At 36.7% G+C, this 22750-nt stretch overlaps 3 protein-coding genes across 7 annotated transcripts; 2 read left to right on the top strand and 1 right to left on the bottom strand.

The window, feature by feature from the left end:
• The first annotated feature begins 596 nt into the window (after nt 1–596).
• On the top strand, nt 597–3426 carry Taf5 (TATA-box binding protein associated factor 5). Its single transcript, XM_011152251.3, has 11 exons — nt 597–659; nt 792–977; nt 1050–1252; nt 1326–1522; nt 1608–1812; nt 1881–2000; nt 2068–2213; nt 2294–2431; nt 2533–2726; nt 2794–3085; nt 3155–3426. The coding sequence occupies exons 1-11, from the start codon at nt 597–599 to the stop codon at nt 3367–3369; spliced, it is 1959 nt and encodes a 652-aa protein (XP_011150553.1). The 3' UTR covers nt 3370–3426.
• A 239-nt stretch (nt 3427–3665) lies between these two features.
• On the top strand, nt 3666–7663 carry LOC105189874 (NCK-interacting protein with SH3 domain). 4 transcript variants are annotated; one of them, XM_011152250.3, is made up of 10 exons: nt 3666–4044; nt 4151–4335; nt 4414–5310; nt 5523–5725; nt 5810–5913; nt 6012–6099; nt 6226–6230; nt 6298–6470; nt 6572–6669; nt 6757–7660. In XM_011152250.3, the coding sequence occupies exons 1-10, from the start codon at nt 4008–4010 to the stop codon at nt 6845–6847; spliced, it is 1881 nt and encodes a 626-aa protein (XP_011150552.1). In that variant the 5' UTR covers nt 3666–4007; the 3' UTR covers nt 6848–7660. The 4 variants fall into 4 exon arrangements, 3 of the variants coding, with proteins under 3 accessions (XP_011150552.1, XP_011150551.1, XP_025158086.1); XR_850298.3 differs by having other exon boundaries at nt 3667–4044; nt 6012–6230; nt 6757–6931; nt 7508–7663; XM_011152249.3 differs by having other exon boundaries at nt 3667–4044; nt 6012–6230; nt 6757–7659.
• A 634-nt stretch (nt 7664–8297) lies between these two features.
• TpnCI (troponin C type I) lies at nt 8298–14217 on the bottom strand. Of its 2 annotated transcripts, none has more exons than XM_011152247.3 (6): nt 13923–14217; nt 12460–12490; nt 10745–10888; nt 10076–10195; nt 9230–9361; nt 8298–8601 (listed from the first exon to the last, which is right to left on the bottom strand). In XM_011152247.3, the coding sequence occupies exons 1-6, from the start codon at nt 13944–13946 to the stop codon at nt 8573–8575; spliced, it is 480 nt and encodes a 159-aa protein (XP_011150549.1). In that variant the 5' UTR covers nt 13947–14217; the 3' UTR covers nt 8298–8572. The 2 variants fall into 2 exon arrangements, with proteins under 2 accessions (XP_011150549.1, XP_011150550.1); XM_011152248.2 differs by having other exon boundaries at nt 13944–14206.
• Between the last annotated feature and the right edge of the window lie 8533 nt (nt 14218–22750).

The following is a 22750-nucleotide window of genomic DNA, read 5'->3' as shown; positions in this document are numbered from 1 at the left end:
TATACGTATCGTCAACGAGGCGAAATTTTACATCTCGTAAAATAATTTTTGGAGTGTTTCGCTGCGATGCTTGGTATGGCGAACGCTTCATTTATTTTTCATAAATTTTAGACGGCCGGATTGCAAAATTTGGCTTTGTGGGGATCTCGGGAATAATATAAGGAACATGCTATAATAATTTGGCGATGATATATAACGTCAGCTAGACAAAATACGTCAATTTGTAAAATGGTACTGCACGTGAGTCGCTGTGACACTTAGCTCACTCACCCAAAAGCCTGAAAAGCATTTTCTCGCCGTGTATCGGCCGGCGAAATGCCCCAGTGAGTAAGACAAGGATGGTGCGACCGATTGTTCGTCCTTGTCAAACTAACTTGACCCAACCTTCCTGCTCTTGCGCTCGCGCGCACGGTGTTGGTTCGCGATCTCGCCACACGAGGCCTCCAAAATCAACGCTGGATTTGTCTCTGGCTCCTGTAGACCCTTAAGTTTAGAAGTTGATATTTATCTTGGTTTATCTTATATATATGTTGAATTACTTGTATATGGTGTAGAAAAGTCTGTGACATTATTAGGAATAATATAATTATACAAATATGGATAATGACAAAAGCACTATGCTTGCTGTTTTACAGCTTCTGAAAAAGTACAATTTAAAGGTAAGTCACAGAATATTTCTCGCATTCGCTCAAAAAGCGTCATAACCTGTTTGTGTATATCATTCGAGAAATATAATAAACTTTTACATATAACTGGATGCGGATATTAATAACCGTGTGATGCCTTCTTAGAGTACTGAAGAATTATTTAGAAAAGAAGCTAATCTTCAAGATGTTTCAATTGAAGATTCTCAACAAACTGATTCTGAGGTAACCAGTGTCCTTTCTGCTTACAAAAGTGAAGGAGATCCTGCATTATATGAGAAAGCATATAGTGAATTGAAAAAATTTGTAGAAGGAGCTCTAGACATTTATAAAGTAAGCTGAAGTTAAAGTTGATATTAAGTATTTGTAACAAAGTGTATTTTATTTTATTATTTGATAATACAGCATGAATTGGGTACCATATTATATCCAGTTTTGGTACATATGTATGTGGAATTGGTTTACAATAATCATCCTGAAGAAGCAAAACAACTTATGGAAAAGTTTCGTGGGAATTTGGAAGAATATTATCAAGATGATTTAAAACGATTGTCGAATGTAACCAAACGTGAACAAATGGCAGGAAATGAATTAACTGATACCTTTAAGTAAGTGTAATATTAGATATCATAATTCACTGCATATAATATGAACATATGAAGAATCTTTATTTTCTTACAGGTCTAATCAGTTTATAATTAGAATGTCAAGAGATACTCTTTCTATACTAAAACGACATTTGCAAGAAAAAAAACATAGTGTTTTATTAAATATCATACAAGAACATCTATATTTTGACATGTATGAGGGTGTTGCTCGTAATAAACAACAAATTGATGCAACATCTGGGGCTACAGTGGGAGAAGCTACGCGCCAAGGTAATTTTTTATATTTCTGAGAAAAAAATATCTTGTGTATCTACATCTTATAAAATAGTTGTCTATCACTAAAGTTATTTTGTAGATAATAAAGCCAAAGTCTATTATGGACTTCTAAAGGAACCAGATATTCAGTGTGTACCGCCAGCTGAAGAAGAAGAAGATGATACAGGTGGTGGAGATGGAGATAAACCAAAAAAGAAAAAGGCTAAGAAAGATCCTTTATTCTCAAAGAAGACTAAATCGGATCCAAATGCACCACCTGTGGGCAGAATGCCTTTGCCTAATCTGTAAGATAGATGCATGGCTATAATAATTATAGTTTTTAATTTTTACATAAATCATTTTTGTATTTTAGGAAAGATGTTGATAAACTAGAAAAAGTGAAAGCATTAAGAGAAGCATCAAAAAGAGTTATTGTTGGACCTGATACACTACCGTCCATATGTTTTTATACATTAATGAATGCTGTTCATACGTAAGTATATATAATTAAATTACTTCTCCAGTATCTGCTTGTAACTACAGCTACAATTATTATTTAGCGTAACATCAGCAGAAGTATCGGAAGACTCAAGTTTATTAGCTACCGGTTTCCGTGATTCTGGTATAAAAGTATGGAGTTTAGTGCCACAAAAATTAAGACTAATGAAGACGGGTGAAGAATTACAAGATATTGATAGAGAAGCAGGTAATTTGCAAGATTTATAGAAATAGGGCTTTCATCAGTTTTACATTATTACAAAATGCTTATTATGAAAAATGTTATAGATGATGTATTGGTTAGAATGATGGATGAACGCACCTCTGAAACTGCAAGAAATCTATATGGTCACAGTGGGCCAGTTTACAGTCTTTCATTTAGTCCAGATAGAAATCTCTTACTTTCATCATCAGAGGATGCTACAAGTAAGATTTACTGAAGTCCTAAGATTTACTAGATTCATAAGATATTTGACATGATAACTGATTGTAAAAAGTTGATACGATATTAGTAATATCCATTTTAGTAAGATTATGGTCACTTCACACGTGGACATGCGTCGTATGTTACAAAGGTCACTTATTTCCTGTGTGGTGTGTAAGATTTTCACCACATGGTTATTACTTTACAAGCGCTTCGTACGATAGAACCGCCAGACTGTGGGCAACAGATTCACATCAACCGTTACGAATATTCGCTGGTCACTACTCGGACGTTAATGTGAGCTAATATTATTATGCATATTAATGTAATTAATCAAAACAATCAACTGTTTTATATTTTTTAGGTAGTCCAATTTCATCCAAATTCAAATTATGTTGCGACTGGATCAAGCGACATGACTGTGAGATTATGGGACTGTGTAACTGGCAGCCAAGTCCGTTTAATGACTGGACACAAAGGGCCTATTTATTCCCTAGCTTTCTCAACAGAAGGACGATTCTTAGCCTCAGCTGGTACTGATCATCGTGTACTAGTATGGGATTTAGCGCATGGTCATCTTGTCGCTGCTTTGTCAGGGCATACAGGCAATATTGAGTGTTTATCTTTTAGTCGCGATGGCAATATTCTAGTTTCAGGTACATTACTTTGTGCACTTATATAAATTGGTTGGGACAAATTTCACTAATATATTGTTATTTTGCCAGGATCCTTGGATTATACAGTACGATTATGGGATTTTACAAAGTTGGCAGAGGAAATGAGCTTGGAAGACGTCAACGTTTCACACAATCCAGATGTGAAAACTAATGCTGAATCATATTTACTACGTACTTTCCCTACAAAAAACACATCTATTCTAACATTGCATTTTTCACGTAGGAATTTACTACTAGGCGTAGGCATGTTTGAGTCAACATAATAGATATAGAAAGACAGAGATTTATCTTCCCATGTTTATGCAAAATAATATGTATATTTCTATAAAAAAAACAATAAATTGTTTCTCATTCTTGAATCCTTATTGTTACAGTGATAAGATTTATATTTAATTCTTCTAAGCAATAAAATTAATAGATCTTAAAATTCTTTATTAAACAAATATAAATTTTTGAATTTTATTTTCAGATTAATTTTTCTATAATTCGATTATTATAGATAATTACTAGAAAATATATGTATGTTTGTGGGAGTAAAGGTAACAAAAGATAGTAACCTAATAGAAGGTAGTAAGCTGAGATGTATAACGATCGATAATTCCTACGAATTTGTAACGCAAGCGAGTGATGGGTGAATGGATATAAGTAGTTCGTTTCGTGCCTCTCTTGTCGTGTTAAGCGCGATCTATGTGTAATAGAGCGACACAGGATAGTGATATAGATAGAGACAGAGAGCTCGATCCAGTTGGAGTAGAGCATGATTGCGGTTAGTAGAAAAAAGCAAGTAGGAAGAAAATAAGATGCTTGGACGCAAATGAAAGTGAGTAAGCGGTTCCCCGGCGTTCCAGTTTTCAGCTGGGCGTTGTCCCCATAAAATAGTTGCATTTCACTCTCGTTCCCAATGATGGATGATAACTGTGCAAGGTTAAGTGAGTTCGGTGCGTATACATTTACATTCTAACAAGTTGCCGACGTTCTTACGCCTCCAAGATATTTTCTTCAACGATCTTCCCCCCTTCTTATTTTGCATATGTGTAACTGCAGACAGCTATGAAATGGTTAAAGCCTTGTACGACTTCAAAGCCACGTTTGCGAAGACCCTTAGCTTTCGGGAAGGTGAATATTTTATTTTACTACAACGTAATATCAAGCAGAAGAACTGGTGGCAAGTTGTAAATAGAGGCGGCCATCTGGGCTACATACCATCTAATTACGTCACTCCTATAAAGGTATATTGAGTTTGTTAAAAATTGAATATTGTTAATTTGTTATTCATAATTTATTAAATCAATAATCTTGATTATTAGGTTCAATCTCAGTTTATGATTGACTTTTTGGAAGACTGTATAATAACTCTGGAGACAGAGCTTAGTAAACATAGTGAATCACTGCATACAGACAAGCAAGATCTTCTAGCAAAATTAGTAGAAAGGAAGAAGCAAATTGAATTAAATAGAAAACCTAAAAAGCAAGCGCCTAAACCACCGTCAGATTTAGAAGATAGCATTACATCCAAAGAAGCACAATCGATTGCTGTCTGTGACAATACAAAGACAGATGTTAGATCAGTGCCGAGTAATACTTCTTATACAACAGCACAGACTATTCCTCATACTAATATTAATGCAGATACTGTTCAAGCAATTATACAATGTCAACAACCAGGTATAAATGAACAACGTGTACAAACATTTCCTCGTCAGTCATCCTCTGATACTATGCAAAAAGTCCAGTCACAAATTACAGAAGTACGTAAGAGTTCTTCCCAAGGCAGCATACAGAATATATGCTGTGGCTCACCAGCTAAGAGCAACTCGCCTGCTAAAAGCAGCTCGCCGGCTAAAAGCAACTTATCGTTGCAAGCTATTAATTCACGAAGTGCTTATCAACTACTCGATCAAGTACGCAAAAATACTCAACTTAGTTATGAAATGTCAAAAGTAGCAGTTACGGTCGTAGTATCTGGCCTGCGGCAGTTACTGCCAGAAACTGTAAGTCATTATTTCGATGCTTTGTTGCATCAGCTACAAACACCACTGACTGTATCAAAGATGAGTATAGAAGAAACTTATGATGCTAATAGGTTGAAAATAATTTTTACCGAATTGACTTCGTGCAAAGAAGATTCACAACAAAGAAGTTGGATGCTTTATGAAGATGAATCTATCATCGTGGAATATATTAAAGAGTTGACCGAAATATTGGTAAATAGTTTTTTTTTCAAGGGAGCAATCTCGTTTCCTCATAGATTCGCATTTGTATTGGATACTTTACATTACATATAAATCTCGATATTATATCCTATTTTTGACTTTTGATTTAATTGTGAACAGCAAGTATAACAGTATATAAATGCAAGTCTATATTTAATTGTTAAACATTTAATATTCACTGTTATATTCTCTTTACTTTAAAGACGAACGCTGATGCAAATGTATCGAGATATGTTTTGAGGCAAGATCGGTATAATGGAGTGACAATATTAATACAATATTATCAAATGGAAACAAGATGGACTATTAGACAATTGTTGTTGCAATCATTTGGTGTTATGTGCAGTTTGGATCCAGTGGTTCTAACTATAATGTTGAATAGTATTTTACCAATGGAATTAGCAAGGTAGTGCAAGAGAGATAGATTGTTTACATATTTATAATAATAAAATATATTAGATAACTAATATTTTTGCGTTTGCATCTACAGAGATATGAAGAGTAATCCCAGAAATGTACTAAGATTAAATTACTCATCTTTGTTGCTTACAATGATCTTCTCGATGGGTGAGCCCATGCCAGTTACGCATTTGGGTGAGTAAACAACATATAAGTATAAAGTTACGTTATAATTAAAAATACATAACTAAAATGCAGCTCGTGTGAATGTCTTTTTATGAATTTCATTACAGAACAACTTGGTCCAGACTTTATATCATTCCTTTTAGACCTAATAGAAACACCACCTGATACAGATTTAGAGGATCAAATTCCTGACTTGTTCGTAAATTTAATATTATCCTACAATCTGCAATTTACAACTTCTGAAAATATAGTTCTAAATGCCTTACGAGAGCGGACTGTGGCCAAAACTTTCACTGAAAAAATTTTATTCCTTTTTAACAGAGAAGGTAAATTTTATGCGAGTAATGTCAGGCCTGATTGTTCGAGCTGACAAACTTTTATAACTTACCACAGAGGATCCGGTACGGATATTCGATCATGAGCCACAGCCACCACATTCTGTATTGAAACTCTTTATCGACCTATTCAGTAATGATGTTATAGCAAGTCTCTTCTACACCAATGATGTGAAGGTTCTCATTGACATTATATTACGGCAACTTTTTGACATGTTCCCGGGTGATAAGGTATTATCTTATATTATGAATTGTTAAAAAAAAAAAGAAACAGATTTGTGAAAAATATATTGAATATATGTCTAATAAATAACTCTTTGGTGCAATGACAGCGTCGACAATACTTAGAGCTCTGCCGTCGAGTTCTACGTACGTCAAGCTATAACGAGCACCGTCATCGATCAGAAGATTTATTAAAATGTTTTACCAGGTAAAATCTAGTTACACTACAGCTTATTAATATCTTTCTTTTATTTCGTTGTATAGACTATGTTGTATATCTTATATTCTATCTTAGGATATTCTGCGAGGAAACTACAGAAAGTCAAGAAGACCAACAAGTAGTACGTGAAATTAGCAACGAATTTCCACATTTATTCAAAATGTGACATTTAATTTCATCCTCTGATCAAGATTTGGAAGAGGATGATCTGCAAACTCTTGTCTAAATAAATCCTTCAAACTCGTCGAAGGTAAAAAAATCAAATTTACGATGAGTTTTGTTAAACTTTATGGCTCGTTCCTTATGTCTTCTACTATACTCAATAAAATAAATAGTAAAACGCACACTATTTGCAAAATATTTAACGATATAATATATTTTATGACTGCCATAAAGATTTCCATTTAGTTGGTGCTACATCACACTCGTAGATAGGTGAAATTGTAATTGTTTAATTTGAAAAACATATAGAAAAAAAGAAGTCCTTTGCACTCTTATCATGAGGACCACTGATATCTAAGAGCATTCCGCAACATTTTAATAACTAAATTATATCTTTAGTCTAATTAATAATTCTGTAATAGGTAATTGAATGGGGTAATTTATACATAGAGATCATATTGAAATAAAATTTAATATAAACATATAGAGCTGAATATACGCATCTCTGTGTGTATTGTTAAAACAGATGGAGAAATTAATTAAAATTATAATATTTCTCCATAGTCTAGTCTATACACATACACACACATACATACATCTATACATGTCCGAAAAATATTCTAAGTCATAGAAATTAAATTTTAGCTTGTATCTTACTTTTCAGAGAGATACAAATACTTTTACTAACTTTACTACTCTGGTTAAGCAAATAACGCTGTTATTTTGCGAATGTCTCAATCATCTTTACATAAAAAAAGAACAAAGTATTAGATAAAAATTCATACAGGAATTTGTAAGATTTACTAGGTGCCACTGCAATCAGTAAACTTGCTAGTCTATGATCAGTGACTATATTTTTTGAAGCATGTTATTCTACGTTATATATGTGTTTGCAACTATTAATATGTCAATTATAAACGAATCTCAAGTTTATTGTAATTATAGTCGAATGTTAAATAAATAAAAAGTTTAGCTCATACGTTATATAGAATATTAATTTTCCTTTCTCCCATAAATAAAAATTCTAAATCTAATTTAATTAAATATTCACATATAAGTAGATAAATTTATATGTAAAGTTTAATGTAATAAGTATAATAAATCTAATATATTTAAGAAAGAATTAAATTTACGTTAATTATAATGATAAAATAACTTATAATATTTTGTCTGTGACATGAAAATTGTGTATATTAAGAGTTATAATTAAAGTTGAACGTGTTTCCATGTCTAGAAACGCAAAAAACAGAAAAAAATTAAAGAACGTAAATGTTAGTGCAAAAATATGGCAATTTAATGCAAAAAATTTGAAAAACGATGAGTCCCACGATGTTGATGCATCTTAATGCATTGGAGGAAAATGTTTGATATTACCAAGCAACATTAGACATAAGACTTTTATCTTGTTTTATTAATAACAATAAATATACTGTCAATGAAAAAATTCCAAGGCATCATATAAGTATATGAAACAAAATAAAGCTCGTCCCTTTAAAATAAATGTGATGGATGTATAAAAGCAAAAAAATATATTCAATCGATGTTTATGGCAAGAATTTGCTTCTAGATATTGATCGTAATGTGGAAGATATCTGTGCGAATAAATTTGTCTGTCAATTGTGGTGCATTGATTTCTTATAAACACGCGAATGATTAACTTCAAGGCATAACGTTGCATGCGCACGAGTGTCTTTGGATCCAGAAGCAGTTCACCTTTCACGCTAAGAAATTATTCTCCGGTCATCATTTCCATGAATTCTGAGAAAAGGAAAAAAGCAATATAAGTTTATGACAAATACAATAGAGAATGATATTTCTATTCGATTGTTTTATCGGATTCGTATGACACTCTTATTGTATAATATTTGATTTTATTTTAAATCAGAAATGATAAATTTAGATTAATTTAGACCGTATTGTTACGCTGAATTCTGTTGTGGAAATGACCAACATTATTAGTTTGACCGTCTGTGAGAAATAACAATGTTGCCTAACATCCGAATATTTATGAATGTCACGTGTGAAACTCGTAAGGAATCGGAACGGACGCGTGATCTTGATAAATCGTCGCGATTTGTTAAGTAAGAATATTAAAATAGACAGTCGCGGGATCAGTGGCATCCTCGATCTGCCAACTCGTCCGCGTATAAATAAACCGCTTGGTTCTTTCTTTCGTTCAATTTGCATTCGGTATATCTGAATCGTAAAATGAGAAAAAAGAAAACGAACAGATTACACACGATGTATCTTAGAATCTTAGACAAAAGCAATGTATTTCTTTTCGCCGACTACCGCGCCGAACTACCGACTACCGAAATTACAATATATCCGGTGTGCCTTCTCAACAGAAAAGAAAAATAAAGAAGGAAAAACATTGAAAACGTACCATCGAAGTCGACTGTGCCAGAACCATCAGAGTCAATCTCTTCGATCATCATATCCAATTCCTCGTTCGTCAACTGATCGTCCAATTCTCTCAGGATTTCACGCAAGCACGTCGTTGGGATGTAGCCGTTACCTATTAAAGCAAAATTGATCGAACTATTGATTTATCGCTTGCGAATTCGCAGCTGCAAAATTTCCGAAAATGACGTGATATTGGCCGATATCGCGCCGATATTCTTTCTATAAAAAATTACATATCCTGGAGATTATTTACACGACATGTAACACTCACCCATTTCTCTTGCTTAGACACAAATAATAATCGCAAATTTTATCCGCTCGGCATTACGCGCGGTCGGTATTATTTATCTTCGCGGTGCCAGCGGTGTTAAAATACATACGATACACCCTCGACATAATCGTAATTCATGAAAGATGTGTTACGACATTCTTGGCTTTCAGCCGCCACGTGAGAGTTTGCTCTTGGGAATCTCCGCGTAGCCGCGGCTTATTTTTACGTACGCGCGTATAACCAACTTAATACGAATTTAATGCGTTTATTTATAAACGTATCCCGAGCTTTCTTTGTCGCATGTGTCATGTTTGTCATATCTTTCCTCACCGCGAAACCGACTTTATATTTGTTTCATAAAACAAACTATGTCTGCTGGCTATACTCATCACGTTTAACAATGCGCGGTATAACCGTTTAACGGCTGCAAAAAATAAAAACTTTCGGAAGCTGTGAAAGATTTTACGTCAAATCTTACGACGAGATTATCAATTGATGAAACTCGACGAAAGTCGAGGAGCGTCTACGAACCTCGCGAAACCGCAAAAATCTTACCTTCCTTGTCGTAGAGCCTGAAAGCCTCCCGAAGTTCCTTCTCCAGAGCCTCCGCGTCTTCCTCAACGATGAATTTCGCCGCCAACGTGACGAATTCATCAAACTCAAGTCTCCCGGACTCTATAAACGAAGAATTGTGTAAGTTCGCGAAACTGTGCTCAGTAGATCATATAAATAGTTCCTTTCTGAAGCGCGTTACGGTAAATTAAATTGTCCGACATTTGACAACAACTCGTAGAGACCGATAGCGTACAATGTCTGTAAACATTTTAGAAATAGATCGGTAAACAAGTAATTATTATACAATCGTTAATATTCTTTAAATAGACTTGATAATTCGCCGTGCCATACGTATCTACGTTGCTGGCAATCGCGAGAAAAGAAAGCTGCTATAATTCTTTGCATGTTCGTCGTTGCAATATTCTCTCATTTACACATTACACGCACAAAATTGATTTATATAGAATTCATATAACACAAATTCAGAAAAATGTGTGTAGCTTCATAAGAAGTATGTAGTCCATAGGAGAAAAATTGGTAAAATAAATGTTGACGATATATAAAAATAATAAATTATATAAAAATATATACGTATATAAAATATATAAAAAATAATAATAAACACAATAAATAGTAAAAATAACAATTGTATCAAATTAATGCACTTACTATCAGCATCAACTTCATCGATGAGCTCATCCAGGATCTTCTTATTGAACGGTTGACCCATTAACCGAAGGATATCGGCCACCATGTCGGTGGGAATACTGCCGCTTTTCTCCCTATCGAAGCTGTCGAAAGCTTTGCGCAAAACTGCAAGAAACAAATTACGCTTATTTGTAATCACGGCGCACCTCATAAGTGTGCTTTATCAGGGAATTTGCCTGTTGAACGCAAGCGAATTTGTATCATCTCCTTGTACGCAAGAAAAGAAAAGGCAACTCTGACCGAAGTCAGATTTTAAATGGAAGATATGATGAGCGACGCAAAAAACTGTCAATGTTCTCTTTTGAACCGAGTTTCGCTGACAACAAGTCAACCGGTTAAAGACGTTCGCCGAGGCGATATGAATTTAGACCAAATGTTAACGCCCTTCCATTAGCACGAGACGGTTGGCGCTGAACTTATTTGGCTTGACACGACAAATTAACTTTTAACTAGTATCGTGTGTATATGTGTGTCGGCCATTAGATCGGACTAGTTAGAAATTTTTCATTTACTTCTCGAAATATCGCACTTTTTGCTCTTTATATTGATTGAGACTCAAATATTAAGATATGTCTTAAACCGCGAAACAGAATCGTGAATCTCTGGTCACAATCGTCAATCGTTATCAATCGGAAGAAAAATCTACGCGTCGGTTGTATTTTTGGTTGCTCTGAGAATCGCACAGTTCGAGCTATATTCGTATCACGGGGCACTCGAGCCGCTGTGCTGCGTCGCGGAGAGGCTTAATTCACGAGGATCGCTCTCCAGGCGTTTGTTTCAAAATCTCTCAGAAAAGCCGACGACGTCGGCGAGACCCGGCCGCGACTCGCAAACAGCTGGAATTGCCCTGAAGTTGAGAGAGAGAGAGAGAGAGAGAGAGAGAGAGAGAGAGAGAGAGAGAGAGAGAGCGTTTATTTCTTTGGATTTTCGCTGGAGAAAGAGCGAAACGCGTTTTCTCTCTCTTCCCTCTTCGCTCTTTCTTTTCTCTCGTGTTTCTTTTTTTCCCTCGCATTTTCTCTCTATTTTCATCGATCCGATGTATTCGTAGCAAGTCCATCGTCGTAGCACGAGGTACGTAGAGCCACAAGGCGTTCTCTTTGCTGAGGCCGACACGACCAGCTATACATAGACGCACTCTCGGCACACAGCTGCCTCCGATCGAATTAAAGCGTAAATAAACTTGGGTAAAGACGGTGAAAGCAGTGAAAATTTATTCGGGCTGCGATGCGCGATCGATGTACGCCTGTACGCTCCGGTATAGAGGATTTCTACTTTTAGTCTTCCGGTAACTGTCCTAACAAACTCCGTTCTCTAACAAATCTCTCGCGACGTTTTCTCAACGCGATTTAAACCACGAGACGCCTTTATCAGTTTATCTCCTCACTCTCGTATGACATATTTATCCTGTTATTTTCTTCTCTTACAAATTGCGAACTCCCGCTCGAACATGTGTGTCTTAGTCTTGTAATCTTTTGTGGTGTTATGGAAAGGTCACGCGGAATTATTATTTTGATAAAATCATCGCGACGGAGCTTGATCACACATGAGGCGATCGATGATATTTTTTCAATTTTATCGCGATTTTAATCGATGGCACATTCGAGATTGTTATAGCGAGGTTTAGCAGAAATTAGCGAATTAATAATAACTTTTGTTAATAATTCAAAGTTACGTACCAGCAATTTGTTCCGGGGGCAGCTCATCAGCCTGTAAATATCACAAAGACAATGATGAAGATAAGGATCGTTATCGTTTACAACGACTATGTACATACAAATTATATCTCGTAAATGTGTTCGCACAGAGAACTAGCGAAAACCTTCGCGTGTTACATTCTCGTTATAACCAATATTATGTACAAAAATTGTTAAAAAATTTAACAGAAAATTCATCCAATTAAGAGTTGGCGATTATGTCCGAGAAAGAATGCTCGTGCCTTGTTAAAATTCAGCAGCTTCAACTTTTGAATCGCCGAGTTTATTTTTTCCCCGTGAAATCGCGCGAAGATCTGATGGAATTTCATTCTGCTCGCGAAGAAAACGGTTCAAATGTGTCGGAGTTAGTCGCATCTTTTCAGATCCCCAGCAGTCCGCGCGCATGCAGTTCCGCGTGTCTTACATCTATAACGAAACAATTGGGACTCCCTAATAACGAAATAATTGTTTGAGGATTTTTTATTCCAATGATCCTCTCGGGGTGATAGACTCGGTCGCACCGGCAAAGCGGCAACTTCGATGACTTTATAACGACTTGAAATTCCTTTTTCCTTAAGGATCTTCGAGTTGCTTCCAGTTGTTGCCTCGAAAAGAAGGTCCCAATTACCTCGTTCGGCCTTATTAACGACTATTCATGGACTACCATTACCATGGCGGATCTTTTTCGAACCGCCACCTTAAACGACTTGTCATTGTTCGCTCCGTGCAACGTAACGATCACGAAAAAGATCGATCCATTGATCGTTTTACACGAATGTATATAGTGCCGCAAACAGGCAGAAATGTACCTAGTAAGGTGCACTTTTAGACGCATTTCTTTTTTTGTTACTTAGTAAGGTGCGCTCCAAGACGTCGTTAAAGAGACGGTCGAATCTTTTTTCTTCTTTCTTTCTATTCTTTTTTTTTTTTCTTTATAATTCGCCGTCTAAGAAACAGTCACGTTTTTCCAGAATCTCTCGTCCATCATTCGTAGCACCGAAATAACTCTCTCAACCGAAAGCGACCGCAAGTTGGTCGGTCCGATGAAATTAAAATCCGGGAGCACGATTGTCGACTCGGGACACTTGCGCCGTCCACAATGCGACAATGTGTTAATCGTTATTGAATCACGATGCGTAAAACAAAATAAAACAAAAAAGAGAACACAAACGAGCCTGAGAGTGGATTAGAAAAGATAGATAGATACGAGAACGACGGTTATACTCCCAAACGACATGTGCAGATAATTTTTCTTGTTTCTACATTAGCCAGAGAAGAAAAGAGACAGAGAGAATATGCGTGTGTGAGAGAGAAAATGAGAGAGAGAGAGAGAGAGAGAGAGAGAATGAGAGATAGACTGAGCACGTTTAAAAAATTACAACAAATAGAACAAGAACAAGATAGACAGTAGGAAAACGTGTGTGTTTACCAGGGCGACGACTTACGATATCATCGATAGAACATACCATGATGGTGGCGCGAGTTTTGATTCTTTTTTACTAGAAATATACTAAATCGGAGCACCGGGGACACGGCGGTATGTACGGCGGAGCAGCAAATATTCGCAGCAGCACGAACTTGCGTTTGTCTCTCGGGGAAACGTCTCAGTGAGAAACAGGACTCCGCGGCAGAGCTTTGCTGTCGATTACGCACTGCCACGAGGACGACGCGGCGTCGCGGTAATATTCGAATGGGACGATATAGCGGTTTGCGTGCCGGTAGCGGACCGCACCCCGCAAGCTCCAGCCAATCGTCAAGGCTCGCCTCTTTAGCGGGCCTTAAAGCTTTCGGGAAGGCGCTTGTTGCGCTATTTCTGGGACAAGCGGACGGCTGTAGCGGCGGCGATCACGGCTGCAGAAGCGGCTCCGCGTCTCGCGCTCGCCCGCGAGATCTGGTAACGGTGGTGAAAGACGCACCGAGAGCAGACCCCCCCTCTCTCTCTCTCTCTCTCTCTCTCTCTCTCTCTCTCTCTCTCTCTCTCTCTCTCTTTCTCTATCTATCTATTTCTCCGGCCATTATTCGAATTAAATTATTTTTAACCTCGGAGATACACGCGCGCAAGCGTGGTGGGTCTCTCGTAAAAGTACACAACGCAAAAGCGAAAGTAAGGAAAAGTTGTTGAATGAGATCTCGTTGCTTAAGTGAGTTCGACCACGAGATGGTCAGGGGTTTTCAAAGGGGGAAGAACATACTTGAAGATCACCGAGACGGTAGGGGAGGAGGGGTTATTACTTCGGCAGAATTTTTCACAGTTAGACGCACAGTAGGCCGCGCGCGGTTGAATGTTTCACGTTTCACATTGCGGGTTCGGACATAGCCGAGAGAAGGAAATCGACTGTATAAGTTACAAGACGAGAGCTCGCGGTGGAAAAATAAAAAAGCGTGAAAGTGTGGGAACAGTTTATATGAATGTCCTCTTATACGCGGTTCCTACGGTAATATTCCCGACGAAGCTTAGGATCGAAAATATCTTAAAGTGGAGGAAATTATTACATGGACGTGTAATATGTTAAAAATCAGATTTGATTGACGTAAACATCTCTGTTCGTTTGTAATGTTTCGCACTTGCAGCCAAGCACATTTATCAACGAACTTTAATGCAAGATTCAATGGTTCGGTGGAGATTTGAGGTCTAAGGTCTCGTGAAAAATCCCTCGTATAAAGATAATATATATTGTCGTGATTGATGTTACATTCGTATAAGACAATATTAAAAATAGCTCATAGCTTTCACGAGATTCGATTACATTGAAAGATAAGAAACACAGAATTCTCGAATTATAAAAGAGAAGCGTTTGCACTAACATTATACGAGTGTCATATGTATGTAACACGAAACAAGCGCGCAGACTTGTTCAACACGATTGGCAAATTATCGCCGCAGAGATATTCGAGGCGAAAATGTGTGCGCGATATTCTAACGAGTTTTTATTAGATCTCTCATATCGCGCGCGATTTCCTGCGTGTTCTCGCACGAACATAGCATTATATTGCAGCGGTACGAAAATAGAGAATGAAAATCCTGTGGTTAGAGTAAGCGACAGTAAAACGTCGGAACGTATGGTGCACCGGACAAATCGATGTCAGACTTGCTACTTGGAATCGAGACAAAAATCTTCGTAACAATAGAAGCAAGTGCGACTGTGACAATTAGACCCCAAGAAATAATCGAGGAGTGTTAAACTCCTGCCATATAGAGACGTAATTGCGTCGGTAAAACCGTCGTAAATCCTTTGACCGCCGAAGAACTGAATCGTCAATTATTAATTGCTGTATTATTAATTGACTATTCTGTATACTGTATTACTATATTATCGATATCAAAAGGAGCTAATTTTTTTTCTTCCATACCAGTCACTCGTATGGAGTTTGTGTAAACGACTTTCTCTTGATAAATCATGAATTTCAAATACGATTGCATCTTTTTTAGATGTCAATTATTTTTAAATGTAAACTCTTAGAGAGAAGCGACGAATTATCCTTATTGCGCTCTTATCGCGCGACGATGGCTGTGCATAGCAACTGAAAACAGGATTCACCAGATATTTCTCACATTTCTCGCATCCATCGAATATCCGACGATTTAATTCATTCGAAAGCAAGCAGGGAGATCTGCGTCGAAGTAAAACCGCACACTTCACCTTCTGCACTTCACCTTCGCCCGTTTTCGTTGCACAGCATTTGCCTCGTGTTGCGGAACGCGCGTCTGCGAAGGCGTTTCTCTGTGATCACCATCCTAAAAATCGAGAAGCTCCTTTCATCACACTACGACATTCTTCGAGAAACTCACGCGTCGTGTCGTACATCCGCAGTTGGAAGGAACCGCACAAAATCGACAAGTCTCTTAACAATAAAAACATGCGCGCGCGCGCGCGCGCGCGCGACAGGATCTACGCTTCTCGTGTTTTAGCTCACGTGCTCATGAGCTCGCGAACGTATTTTCGTGAACGTATGCCAGATAGATTTCCGGACATTTGACACGATGAAAATGACGAATGGGACGCAAACGTCTACGTGGACACTTGCCAATAGAAGAACTCGGCTCGGACAGTGCTCTGTGTGGAAAACAATAAACAACCGTCGTATATATTGCCTATTTCGGATTTCTTCTATGTTCGCGTAGCTCGTTGCTTAACGTGCGGCAATAGCGCATGTTAATTTTATGCACGTCACGTCCGTTGCAAAGTCCGTTAACGTCGTATACTTGCTTTCACGGCGTTTCAAATCGGCTGCATCGAAGCTCCTATCTCGCATTACATTCCCGAAATAAAAATACAATTGTTTGTTTATCCGCGACGAAAGCGGGCCCGATATAATGCATTTTCATCCACTTAGTCATCGAAATATGCGCATATATATGCGCGATATTGGCCTAACTTCTCGGAAGCCGCACGTGCTTGTCTCGAAGATGTTTCAAAAACATTTCTTTTTCTTTTTTATTTCGAGACGTCTTCGAGACTCCTCAACAAAATACATCTCAATGAAATCTTCGATATTCCCACGAAATATTTCGTCTGCCATAAGACACTTCTGGGCGGCAAAAAGTAGTATCTTTACGTTGGACTCATTTGCGTCACGCGTGAAAGATCGCACGTGTGGTCAAATTCAGTGGTTGCGAAGCGGATAATCAGGCTCGATGATAAATTTATGAAACGCGAACAGTAGTTTCGCGAGTCGATATCAACTCGGAATCATCGATCTGAAATCACCGAAGAATCGTGCGGCATTCAGTTATTGAATTTTCTCGCGGACAAACGAACAACGAGAGCACTTGGATCCGCTCGTGTGGCCGGCGTATTTGCGCTCTCATCGAGCTGATTCATCTCCGTTTCAGATCAACGCTTTATTAGTTTTCGAATTTGGCATCAATAAATCAAATTCCTGGCACGCTCGAAGCAGCATCACATGTTTTCGCACGGGCCCCTATCCGATTAATATACTCCCAGTCATGCGCGGCTCTTTATTTGAGCAAATGATAAATTGGATTTCTCTCCCGTCCAAATATCGGCTAGGAGCCGATACTTATTCTATCATTTCCGAAACTTATGAAGCGATTTCATCATTTCCGAAGCTCGCAAAACCACTCCATGTTATCACGCCCGGCCTCTGTACTAAGAAAATGTTATTTACAATAAACAAAATAGATTTGTATATTGAGACGCCCAGATATTCGATCATTAAGAAATACAACAGATAATTATTCGTTATACAGGGTGTTCTAAAAAGATATGTCAAAAATTTAAGGAGATATTCCTCACACCTGAAGGATGAGAAAATGTTATATGGACGTAGGTGCGGAAATGCTTATTTCAGGAGTTATGTTGAAAATACTGTTAGCTGTATTACTTACACAAAGAAAAATTTAGGATTAATTATTGTAGACGACAATCGTTAATTAGGCTTATTTACATTTGGTTTTAATGTTTTATTCTGATTGGTGTTTACGAAAAAGGCACAGTTTATCAGAGATGCGTCGACGTGTCACCGCTTGTATTCAGGCGAATGACGAACATTTTCAACATTTATTGTAACTAACTCAAGGTCACATTAAAACCAAATGTAAATAAGCCTAATTAAACGATTGTCGTCTACAATAATTAATCCTAAATTTTTCCTTATGTAAGTATTAGGTATTAAGTATTAAGTATTAAGTATTAGTGTGTGAATTAATTCGGTCAGTTTTTTCTTCCAAAAAAGACTTTAGTATGAAAAACATGAAAAAGTACACTAATCAAAGCATTTGCCATCGTTTGCTATTATTTTTTCCCATCTGTCTGGCAGTTGTTGCGTTCCGTGACGGAAAAACGACTCGTCCTTCGAAGCGATCCATTCATTGAGCCATTTCTCTATTTCTTCGTAATTGTTGAAGTGCTGGTCCGCAAGCCCGTGTACCATCGATCTGAACAAATGATAATCGGATGGAGCAATGTCTGGTGAATACGGCGGGTGAGGTAAAACGTCCCAGCCAAGTGCTCTTCCAAGGTGGCCTTCAAAATCTTTCTAACATGGCCGAGCGTTATCGTGCTGGAAGATCACTTTGTCGTGTCTCTTTGCATATTCCGACCGCTTATTCTTCAATGCGTTGTTTAAACGGATCAGTTGTTGTTGGTAAAGTTCGCCAGTGATGGTTTGGCTCTGTTTTAATAATTCATGATACACTACACCCTTCTGGTCCCACCATATACAGAGCATTACTTTCTTGCCGTGAATATTCCGCTTTGGTATCGATGTGAATGGTTTTCCTGGGTCGCTAATGGATTTCCTTCGTTTGAGATTATCGAAATATATCCACTTTTTGTCTCCAGTCACACAATACGATGCAAAAAACCTTTTCTTTTTTGCCTGGCAAGCAAGATTTCAGACATGACTTTTCGCCTCTCGATGTCTCTTTCTTTCAGTTCTTTCGTATGGCACCCATTTTCCTTCTTTGTAAATCTTTCCCCATGGCTTTCCCATGGCTGCCAAACGCACAGAAATTGTTGATCGATCAACATTCAACAATTGCGCGAGCTCATGTTGCGATTGACACGGATCTTCATCGATTAGCGCCTGCAATTCCTCGTCCTCGAACTTCTTCGGCTGACCTGGACGAGGTTTGTCATCGACACTGAAATCATCACTTTTGAAACGTCGAAACCATTCTCTGCATGATTTATCGGTGGGAGCACTTTCACCATAAGCTTCTACGAGCATTCGATGAGCTTCAGCGGCTATTTTCTTCAAATGAAAACAGAAAATGAGAACTTCCCGGAAATAATTTTTTTGGCTCGAATTTCAATATTTTCGAATCAGACAAACACGATGTTATTGTTACAAACCCAAACGTTTATCAACTGAATATTATTACCAGATATCAAAACTAAAAAATAAAGCCTTTTGCATACATTAGAGGTTAGAAAATTACATAGTACAGCAATTGACCGCCAGATGGACCGAATTAATTCACACATCTAATAATATAGCTAACAATATTTTCAACATAACTCCTGAAATAAGCATTTCCGCACCTACGTCCATATAACATTTTTTCATCCTTCAGGTGTGAGGAATATCTCCTTAAATTCTTGACATATCTTTTTAGAACACCCTGTATATCAAAAGAAGATATAATGATGTTTTCAGTGTGAAAATATCTAAAACGAACACACAGAGCATCTCTATATATATTTCAATAATATTATTTCTAATTTAACCTCACTTATTTCAAACTGTTTAAAAGCATATATTGAACATTGTTGAGAGGTTCAATAAACTTAATTCATATGATTATAGTCGAATTAGTGCTAACGCAAAGCGATTACAGTAATCGCCAATCGATTGATATGATACAACGAGATTTATATAAAGACTTTGCGCAATGAAATATGGGTCGATGCAGAGCAAAAGTTTTTCGAATTTTTTCTTACAAAGACTTTAATCCCTCCACTACCGCCCTCTGAAAAACTGGAATATATTTTTTATTATTTTGACGTGAAATTCATCGAAATCCCGGCCTATTTCCAGCGGATTAAAATCATTTTATTTGAGCATCGTTAAACAAACTTAAGGGGTTACATATACCTAGCAGGGTCAAAAAACCGATTTTGTTTTACATTTTCTTAAAGTTTCAAGTTTCGAGAATATATTCTGAAAATTGCATGCCGATATCTGCAAAAATGGTAAAGTTACAAAGAGTAATTTGAATAAAACGGAATCGAGCGTTCGAGCGCTCAAATTCTGTTATCTGACGCGGCCAGTAGAATGCTCACGAACACAGCATTGTTCTGTATGTGCATGTTTCTGGAGGCACTGGTTTTGGGTCTCTATTGTTCGATGTTCTCCTCTGTATACGTGGAGGAAGAAAAAACCGTTAAAATTCAGTTTATTACGGTTGTGACGTGTATTTAACAGTTGTAAACTGTTAAAATTCGAAAGTTATTGAACTAGCGAGAAGACGTATTGACAGACTGTAATCGTTTGCTCCGTTCTTAAAAATTTCGAAGCGTAAAAATAACAATGGCATCAAAAGAAAAAATTAATCGAGAAGTAAGAGTTTCTACTTCGTATAGACGAGACACAGCAAGGAAGAAAAAACGATCATCGAATCCGTTTGAAGACGAAGAAGAAGAAGCAGCTCGCATCAGTGCGTCCGCAAAAAAAAGGCATGAAAGGCATGAAAGAATTCGATGTTCCGATAAATCTATTGGAATTTATTAGAGAGATGTGTCGATGGATTTACGCAAAACATAAATGAAAGTATGAACAATCTGATTTGGCGCATAGCGCCAAAAGTACAACACACATTGTGCAAATTGCTTCCAATATTGCTACATGCACTTTTAATGGAGGTGCTGTCGCATATTTATTAATAATGCATTACAAATCAATATTGGTCACAATTCTGCCGCATATTGCGAATATCAAAACCGAGCGCGCATCAATGTGGCTGAAGTATGAGCGCAGGAGGCGCGTGAAGGAAGAACTGTTCGCCGTCAACAGAAATTTTCGTGGGACGATGCTGCTATTGATGTGGAAGGTACTTCATATAGCTCCGGAATTGCCGACTTAAAGGTAAATTGCAAAATTCTGCTGTTAACAATAGTTGAACTTTATTTAATTTTAAATGCGTTTTTCTCGAAACACGATTTTTAAAGACGGTGGACATGATATCTCAAAAACCAATGGATGGATCATTCTCAAATTTTTACACAATACTCTCAGAAATTTTCATTAGTCATTGACGATTTCACTTTTTTTATCTTCATTAAAAAAAAAAAATCAGAAAGACAAAAATTTTTCACAATTTTCGAAACTTCAATTTCAACTCGTTTGTAACATTTGTAACATTTTGTAACAAACGACAAAATAAAAAATCGGCGAACATCAGCGACAAACTACTACTGTTAACTTCCAAATCAAAACACCATATGGCTTTTTTGTTTCAGATAGATCGTTTAGACGGGAGAGTGTCCACCGCAAAACACGTTTTTTTAACCTCGATATGTGCCGGCGTCCATATTTTTTTCCGTCCCAATTTTCTAATGATATATGTATATTTTTGTATTATCAAAACATAAATTTATAATCACACAAAATTTCATGTAATTTCTATTATTCGTTTAGCAGGAATAAAATATCAAAATTTGGCCTGTTTTCCGGCCTTCTAGGTGTATGCAATCCCTTAATACATGAGTAACGCAAGTAAATGAAGATACTTGTTAATTGCTTATTAATTACAAGTGTTAATTACATCGCATTATAGAACCTGGCAGTCACCGCGTATCTGCGTCACATAAGTTGACGTTTTCTTCTGCCATATGTTTATTTATTATGCGATTATAAATGTCGCTCTGATAATTATTAATATTTATGAAACATTTATGTTACACGTCTATATACGTCGAGGACCATTGCTTTTATCTCTGTCGATTAATAACACGAATAAATGAAATTATTCGCTTAGTTATCTTAGTTTCAACTACTGTTTTATATATTTCTCAATAAAATTATAGGGTCACTTAATACCGGCATTGAAGAAGCCTAAATTTAAAATAACATATCTCTGCAAAAAATGGTCGCCAATCGTTTAAGAAAGCTTAAAGCCTTAGCTTTCGAACGCTGCAAAGTACGTTTCTCTATAAATATTTTACTATAAACGGTGTTAATTTAAAATGAATGTTGCAAAATTAAAGAATAAACTTCAACTTTAATAGCATGCACAGAAAAAACAAAATTTTTTCTCCAAATTTTTTACTATATGGTAAAATTTAACGTTTTCTCTTCAAAACGTTTTTTATAAATAAACTTTAGAACGCTTTCTCATACATCGCTTTGCGACCATTTCTCGCAAAGATATATTACTTTAAATTTTTCAGTGCTGATATTAAATGACATTAAATTTAATTTCGTTGGAAAGTATATAATGCTATTTTATAAAAACGCAACATTGTATGCACTTATCAAAATTGTTCTAGTTGCTTTCGGTGCAGTTATTGAAAAGGAATCATGTGCATAAATCTGAATATATGTTCTATGCATATTTTATTACAGGCAAGCCATAAAAAATCGTAAAATTTAAGGTATTATAGGTTGCAAGTACATTAAACCAAAAACGAAATAAAAAGCAATATTAATATTGCTTTTTATTAATACGCATTGATGCAGTAAATTGTAGTAAATAAAAAGCAATATTAATGCTGCTTAATATTAATACGCACTGCATACAGAAACATTGCGCGAGAATATGTCTTTTTTTTTAAATATAATTAATATAAAATATTTATTAATTCATTTT

The sequence above is a fragment of the Harpegnathos saltator genome, unplaced genomic scaffold, assembly GCF_003227715.2.
Source record: "Harpegnathos saltator strain DR-91 unplaced genomic scaffold, Hsal_v8.6 scaffold485, whole genome shotgun sequence".
NCBI classification, from domain to species: Eukaryota; Metazoa; Arthropoda; class Insecta; order Hymenoptera; family Formicidae; genus Harpegnathos; species Harpegnathos saltator.
Note: the sequence above shows the minus strand (reverse complement) of the source record. Positions and strands in the feature narration are given on the sequence as shown.

Bases quoted from the DNA above. Each gene is read 5' to 3' on its own strand.
- Taf5 (XM_011152251.3), top strand. From the start codon at position 597: ATGGATAATGACAAAAGCACTATGCTTGCTGTTTTACAGCTTCTGAAA. The intron at 660-791 runs GTAAGTCACAGA...ATGCCTTCTTAG, and splicing joins TGAAAAAGTACAATTTAAAG to AGTACTGAAGAATTATTTAG. The intron at 1,813-1,880 runs GTAAGATAGATG...TTTGTATTTTAG, and splicing joins AGAATGCCTTTGCCTAATCT to GAAAGATGTTGATAAACTAG.
- TpnCI (XM_011152247.3), bottom strand. From the start codon at position 13,946: ATGGTATGTTCTATCGATGATATC. The intron at 10,889-12,459 runs GTACGTAACTTT...TGTTTCTTGCAG, and splicing joins GCCCCCGGAACAAATTGCTG to TTTTGCGCAAAGCTTTCGAC. The intron at 9,362-10,075 runs GTAAGATTTTTG...TTGCTTTAATAG, and splicing joins CAGGCTCTACGACAAGGAAG to GTAACGGCTACATCCCAACG.
- LOC105189874 (XM_011152249.3), top strand. From the start codon at position 4,008: ATGATGGATGATAACTGTGCAAGGTTAAGTGAGTTCG. The intron at 4,045-4,150 runs GTGCGTATACAT...GTGTAACTGCAG, and splicing joins TGCAAGGTTAAGTGAGTTCG to ACAGCTATGAAATGGTTAAA. The intron at 4,336-4,413 runs GTATATTGAGTT...CTTGATTATTAG, and splicing joins ATTACGTCACTCCTATAAAG to GTTCAATCTCAGTTTATGAT.